The sequence below is a fragment of the Triticum urartu genome, chromosome 4 (genome assembly GCF_003073215.2).
Source record: "Triticum urartu cultivar G1812 chromosome 4, Tu2.1, whole genome shotgun sequence".
Classification (NCBI taxonomy): domain Eukaryota; kingdom Viridiplantae; phylum Streptophyta; class Magnoliopsida; order Poales; family Poaceae; genus Triticum; species Triticum urartu.
The window spans coordinates 520572110-520579809 of record NC_053025.1 but is presented as its reverse complement, the minus strand read 5'-3'; the positions used below and the strand labels follow the sequence as shown (position 1 = coordinate 520579809).

The following is a 7700-nucleotide window of genomic DNA, read 5'->3' as shown; positions in this document are numbered from 1 at the left end:
GGAGATACCCGTAGTATACCTTTATAGTCACCCAGTTACGTTGTGACGTTTGGTATACCCAAAGTACTCCTACGGTATCCGGGAGTTACACGATCTCATGGTCTAAGGAAAAGATACTTGACATTGGAAAAACTCTAGCAAACGAACTATACGATCTTGTGCTATGTTTAGGATTGGGTCTTGTCCATCACATCATTCTCCTAATGATGTGATCTCGTTATCAATGACATCCAATGTCCATAGTCAGGAAACCATGACCATCTGTTGATCAACGAGCTAGTCAACTAGAGGCTTATTAGGGACATGTTGGTGTCTATTATTCACACATGTATTACGATTTCCGGATAACACAATTATAGCATGAATAAAAGACAATTATCATGAACAAGGAAATATAATAATAATGCTTTTATTATTGCCTCTAGGGCATATTTCCAACAGGATGGAGGTAGCCCAAACCATGGTTTTAAACGGCTAGGGAACAAGTCCACATCTAGAAAGATCAAGATGCAGATCAGCTTATGAATTTTTTGTAGATGAATCAGAATCTCCAAGATCATTAGGTGCACGCGCAGCTACTCATTAATCTTGTCAAGCATATGCGGATCAATGATGTCGTTTTTCAATGATCCTGTCGCCCTTCTTACTCTAAAAACGTCATGAAGTTCGAAAATAAACTCAATGATATTTGCGTGAACACATGTTGGGCGTGGTGTCCAACATGGACGTCATCGACAGGGGGCGGAGGGTATAGGTTGAACCCTTTAGATCTACGATTCTTTTCATCAGTGACAGTTGTTGTTCTGATGCACTGGTCCTGTTAGGCCTTAGCACGATGACTTTCTAATGGTCTACTACAATAAGGTTCGCCTGGCTCCGGTGAGGGATGGACGATGACGGAGGTGCCTCTTCGGCTCGCTTCACTAATTGTAGTTGTCGCTAGGCGGTCTGCCTACCTAGAAGTAATTTTTGTTACTTCTGATGTTCTTTGTAATTTCTCGCCCCATGACAGTTGATGAATAGATTAGAAGTTTCCCTTCAAACAATAAAAATGCATGTACATGAAAAGAAATATTCATGTAGTATTTTAGAAAAAAGTCCATGTAGTTTAAAATAGTATATACTTTAAAAAGGGTGATGTTTTTGGCAAAACAGAAAGTAGATTTTTTTAGGTGTAAAAACCTTATTTATTCATCAAATGCCACATGGAGTGGGATACGTCTCAGGTCGTGCGGCGTTCCAAACCAAACATGACGCCTCGGACTTCTAGAGAAAGCAAATTTAGCTAGACTGTGTGCTTCATAGTTCAGAGCACGAGACTCAAAAGAAAAGGTACAATTTAGAGATGTCGAATGACTAATAATCTCTCTGACGATCGCCCCGTATGCACCTCTGGCGCTTTTATGGATGTATGAGATGACTTGCTTGCAATCGGATGCTACAACAAAATGTTGTATGTGTAGATCTTCAGCAAGTGCTAGTGCTTCGCGACACGCAATCGCTTCAAGAGTGGCCGGATCGACTACTCCCTCTATGACTAGAGCCGAGCTGCCCAAGAAGTTACCTTCTGTATCTCTACAAACTGCAGCTGCTGATCCTCCTCTTCTTCCTTGAACTCCCCCGTCCACATGGATCTTGCATTGTCCAGCAGGGGGTCTTTTTGGCTTCGGGTTTGCTTGGTGAGATGTGGCATTCCGAGCTGGAGCGCTCGGTTTAGTGTTAATCAAAGACAGGTCTTTTAGATACCTTTCTATGAAGTTGTGGGTCGCTTGGGGACTTTGAAAAATAGCTTCATGTATTGCCTTCCATCGAGCATGCCATATTGCCCAAAGTGTTACTGCCATGTCAACGAATTCTTCATGAGTTAACATCTCCATCAACGTGAAAAGCCACTGTTTGGCATAAGGCTCGTTATTTGCTGTGATTTTATGTGTGATCTCCGTATTAGCCAACGCCCAGACGCTTCTTGATTGTTGTGCAATCTAAGAGGGAGTGACGCCATGAATCGCGTATCCCGCAGATACCACATAGGCTGGAGTCGGACATATGACGATGTGCTCTAACATCGTTTGTTGGGAGCGACTGTTTTGAAAGCCTCCATAAGAACATTCGAATTTTCCCTGGGACTTCGTTCTTCCATAGTGTTTTCCACGATTTTTTCCTCTGCCCTGGCATTAGAAGGACCTGCAGCTCCTTCCAGCCATGCTTCCCGTCGTGCCCTTGTGGCCACCAGCATTTTATACGCCGACTTGACCGAGAAAGATCCATGTTTCTCGTAGTGCCAAGCCCAAAAATCATCTATGTTTCGGGTGCACAAAGGGATTCCGAGAATCACTTGAGCGTCCATTGGCAAGAAAGTGGTTTGGATCAGCTGTCTGTCCCATGATGTCGTCGTGCTCGTGATGAGCTCCGAAACTCTCGTTGGTGGGTTGAGAACGCGGTAGCCATACAGCCTAAAAGACTCCTCTCTGGGTAGCCAATTATGATTCCAGATTTCCGTGGTTTCTCCGTTACCAATCCGCCGAACCAGGCCTTGTTTCAAGATGTCTCTCCACTCAATGATTGCCCGCCAAATCTGGCTTGGGTGTTTACCCAACTGAGCCTGCAAGATATCTGAATTTGGATAGTATACACTCTTAAACACTCGGGCACTGAGTGATTCAGAAGCTTGAAGCAGGCGCCAAGCTTGTTTAGCGAGCATTGCAAGGTTGAACAATTCGAAATCCTTGAAGCCTAGGCCCCCCATCCCCTTTGGTTGGGTCATTGCTTTCCACGAAACCCAATGGGGCTTTCTCTTCCCTTCTTTGCTCCCCCCACCAAAACTTTCTTATCAGCTTGTTTAGATGCTCACAGAGGCCCCGAGGTAATTTGAAACAAGACATCGAAAAGACTAAGCTCGAACGATTGCAATTGCAGGACTGGGCTGGATGTGTAAACTCCAAATGCAAACGAATTATTTCACGTATATTAGATAGTACTAGGTACTAAATTGATTTTGTGTGCAACAAATCTCCTATTGTAATACATCTCCAGATTTTTTCAATGGGTACCGCATGTCGCTTTGTGCCATGAATTACCCCAATTTTGCATCTATATAACTTACCTACAAGGCGAGCGCCCGAGTGTAGAGATCTATCTATATTATTTTCATCTAGACTGTGCAATCTTATAATTCATTGGTCTGATCTGATGTGCCTTGGTTCAGGGATTAGGCTGCTACAAGTTTCTAGAGAGAAATAGTTTCATTCTGGTGCTACTCACGGACCATGTTGGTAGCGTCAGGATTAGCCACGGAGATCGTTTGGCCAACTAAATTCAGTGGTGCCTAGATAAATGAAATGGCATATCTTCGAGTAACAGGAATTACTACATTCGCTGAGGTCTCAAAATCTTCCAATCAAGCTGCTGCATTTGATCAGTCGCCTTTACGTCGCTGCTTCCTTTTCGTCGGCTATATACAGCCATCCAACACCGGAGGGATCACCAGGGTGATGTCCTCGTCGCGGGCACTGGAGTCACTGCCTTGTTGGTTGTGGTTCGTTGTGTGCTCCGTGAGCTATGTTTATCTATCTCCTCTCACCAACAACCGAGTTAGATAGAAGTGGTCCAGATCCCAGTCTTGATAGTGCCAAGCCACAGCAATGTCAAGGTATCGCCTCGAAACTCAAGACAGGGCTGGTATTGTCATTTTTTCAAAACAGAGGCATGGGCCTTTATTGTAGAAGATGAGCTGATCACTAAGTCCACCTTGAGAGCCGCCAGTCCTGTCAGGTAACGATTCACATTAGCTGCATATCAAAAGTGAACCATCTCTTTTAGAATCAAGATTCTTATTTAATCTGAATGAAAATACAGGAATTCCTTTTTTTTTACTTTGCTCAGTTGCAAGTCTGCTAATTAAGTTCAGAATATATATCTTTAGCATGAATTGTGACGACTAGTAGCAGTGAATTAACAATCTTTCCAAACTGCAAGTATTGGACAACATAGGTTGCAACAGAAATAAACAAACTAAATAGAAATCTTCCATACTTCCAAGATAGCACTGTTCAAATATTTCTTGGCAAGATTGTAAAGAAAGTTACATCTTTCTATTTTCCTCTAACGGGGAAATGGTATGCTAACTGTATATCATGCCTGAGACAAAATCGTGACATATGAACTTTCCCTATTATTTTGAAATGCTGGAGTCCCCTTTGTAGAGTATAAAGAAGCACTGAATTCTTGATAATTTTTTTTATTTGGTGACTGTAGGAAAACCTAATAATGGATCTAAAAAAGTGTATTGATCCTCACTTTTTAAGATACTATCTTAGTAATAACCTTCGATTGGTCTCTCTCTCAAAAAAAAAACCTTCGATTGGTCAGTGAACTCTATACCCGCTATAAAGTATATGGAGGAGAGATTAGGCAGCAAACTGCAGAATTCTGTATACTGAATCTTTCATGCGCAATCAAAAGCATAGGAAGCTAAATATGTGAAAATAGATGAATACCAGCATCTGGAGTCCCAGTCACATAACAGATTGCCATGTTAAGCTTCAGAATGTATCCCGTCGAGTCAAGTCCAGCACATAGTAGTTAGGATCATATTCCACACCCCTAATAAACCATTACAATTGCCTAACAGCATGTATCCCATCGAGTCCCACAATTTGATATGGAGAACAAAAGACTGGATCATGGCAAGATGTGCTGATTCAGCAGGCCACGCTCCTAGCAGATGATGAAACATTAGCTAAGCTGCAGCAAACATGGATTCCAATGGCTTGTAGCGAGTTGCAGAGAGTTGTTCTCCCAGGAGGCATCTTGCAAAAATACTTAAAACCTTCAATCCCCAAGTCAGTTTTAATGGTAGCTCCCCGAGGGGGCTGGTCATCAACATCTGTTGTTGCTCCTGGTGGTTGATCTTGTTGCCCAGTGGCACCTGCCTCATATGCTGATCACTTGCATAATAACGTGTGAAAATCTTCATCCCACTACATGGACATTGCAATCTACTACTATGTCCATTGTAGGCCAAAACAATGCAAAAAGTACCTCACAGTTTTGGCTAAAGATTCAGTTTGCATGATATGGTCTTCAGCAACATTGCTTGCTAAAAAAACAACTGCAGTAACATCAGCACTTGACAGAGTCAAACGCTGTTGACAGGTAGCACTAATCTTTTTTAGGGTGACAGGTAGCACTAATCTTTCTTAGGGTGACAGGTAGCACCAATTAAACACACAAGATTAATTAGGACACACCAGCAGGCCAGCATGCAGAAACCATCATTATATCAATTCTTGGATGACAGAACCACTAACTCTGGATATACTTTCATCGTATGCTCAGCAAGGGTACATCCTTTGAGATGAATTTAAAGAAAGGATCAGAGCTGGGGGAGCAAACTGTAGGGTCCATAAAAACAACAGAGCACATAGGTGATGCTGCAAGAAAATTAGAGGTTCATTACAAAGATAACCCATTCACCTACTTACGAAAGCCAACAACACAGGGAAATTATCAATGCTTAGTGGCAAAAGCCTACAACAATACGAGAACACAAGCACCAAAACAGCTCATCGCCTCCAATTTGGTCATCTTTCTTGTTGATGAGAGTGGCCTCCTACCCCCAAGCATAGTCAACCATACATTGACAGTGCGCCGCATCACCGGGGACCACTCTTTCTGCAAGCGTAAATTTGTGAGTGTAATTCCAAAAAGGAGATAACATGATATTATATAAATTGCCAATCAGTAAGCATACTTAGTCATAATTACATAGCATTCAAAGTTTAGTCGGGCACATTTCAAATATAACTTTCAATCCGATTAAGCATTCAATGTTTTGTTTGTCCCACTAACTATACATGGAGTATCACTTAAGAGTTGTTCCTGAATCACAAATGAGAGGACATATAGTTATAGATACAAATATACCTTGTGGATTGTAGAAACTCATGTACGGAATCAGACCACAAAGCTTTTCTCTCTTCTGTAGCTTCTTCCACCGTAATGTCTTGAGATTAATCTCATAGATGTCAAGGCCCATGGTCACAAAAATGATATCTGTGCCCTCCAGAGATCCAATCAATCTAAATCTTTTATTGGGATTTTGAATGGGGAGATGGTTATTAAGATCGATGACTGTACGCTGAGTCCATGACCCAATTCCGTCAGAATCTCCCTGTCTTGACCACAAGTGGAGGGTTACCTTATCCACATGTGCAAACCCCAAACTGCCATCCTCCATCGCCATGAGGACAGCGGCATCGACAAGGATAGACCCGGCAAACGGTGCATCAATCAGTGATAAGCAGTTAGATCCCAAGTCATACTTGAGAATTGCCATGTGATCATGTCCGCAATACTTGAGCTTGAAGTACAGTGCATCTTCGACGGAGACAGGAGACATTCCGTCCCAATATGTAGACCCAAGATGAAGAGCAGACCACGGCTCACTCCACTTATTAAAACAAAAATCAGAGCAGTGCTTGCTCCAACCTCCCGCCACCGGCAAGGACACACATGCGCGCGCAAGACATCCATCTTCCATCATGTCCACACCGATGAAGACCACCTGGAAGGGGCCTGCGTGGCACGCACGGTGGTCACAGCCGGCAACGGGGCAGAGCACCGCTGCCCCATAGCTTCTGCCCAAGTGGTCAGGTGGGTTCAGCTCCGTCCGGCAGCCCGTCATGGGGTCCCAAACGACGAGCGAAAGGGGGCCGCAAGAGTCATCGCCGAGGAGAACGCGGCCGCAGTGTACCTCCATCCCCCCCAGTCGTCGTCGGGAATGCGCACAGGGAATTTCGTGGTGGGGAAGAAGTGTGGGATGTTATCTTCTACCTCATGGACGGAGTTCGAGCGCCGGGAACAAAGGAAGCCCAGCATTGGGGGAGGTCCGTGGAAGTTGCGGTAGCGAGCACGGAAGCGAGAGTCGGAGAGGAGGGAGAGCCAGACCTTGCTGACGAGGGAGGCGCGCGCGAGGTGCTCGGGCTCGTCCGGCAGGAGGCGGAAGAAGACCTCCTCGAGGAGCTCGTCCGGCAGCGCCGGCGGCGGCGGCGGCGGCATGGTGGGCGGATGCTGCGAGGGTTTCGGATGGGGAAATTTTGGAGTGAAAGAGGAAATTTTTGGTCTTGTGTGCTGGGCCGGGTTTTCTTTCCTCTACTTGGGCCTCTTTCAAATTTTGACATTTCATGATAGTGGCACTATACACGATTCTTTCAAATTCAATTTTTTCTTCGAGAAAAATTTCCCTATCTATTCATCAACTGTGAAGGTAGTACAAAAAATATCATCAGTAAAAAATACATCCAGGTTCGTAGACCACCTAGCAACAACTACAAGCACTGAAGCGAGTCAAAGACACACCGTCATTATCGTCCCTCCCCATCGAAGCCAGGCAAACCTTGTGGTAGTAGACAGTTGAGAAGTCGACGTGCTAAGGTCCATAGGACCAATGCACCAGAGCAGCAACAGCCACCGATGAAGAGAAATGTAGATTAGAAGGATCTAACCTATAGACACACGAAGACATGATCCACCTGGATCAATCGAAAACAAACCCCGACTGAATCCCACGTGATCTGCCAGAGACAAACCTCCACATGCCTTCCGACGGGGCTAGAACATCATCCTCTAAGCAGGACACAAACCCTAACAAAACTCAAAAAAGCATGAAAAAACGAAGCCCTCCCACCGGCAAGGGACAA

General features: G+C 44.4%; 1 protein-coding gene across 1 annotated transcript; it reads right to left on the bottom strand.

Annotated features, from left to right (window-relative positions):
• Positions 1–5863: 5863 nt before the first annotated feature.
• LOC125554839 lies at positions 5864–7080 on the bottom strand. The gene is made up of 2 exons (XM_048718239.1): positions 5926–7080; positions 5864–5880 (listed from the first exon to the last, which is right to left on the bottom strand). The coding sequence occupies exons 1-2, from the start codon at positions 6758–6760 to the stop codon at positions 5864–5866; spliced, it is 852 nt and encodes a 283-aa protein (XP_048574196.1). The 5' UTR covers positions 6761–7080.
• Between the last annotated feature and the right edge of the window lie 620 nt (positions 7081–7700).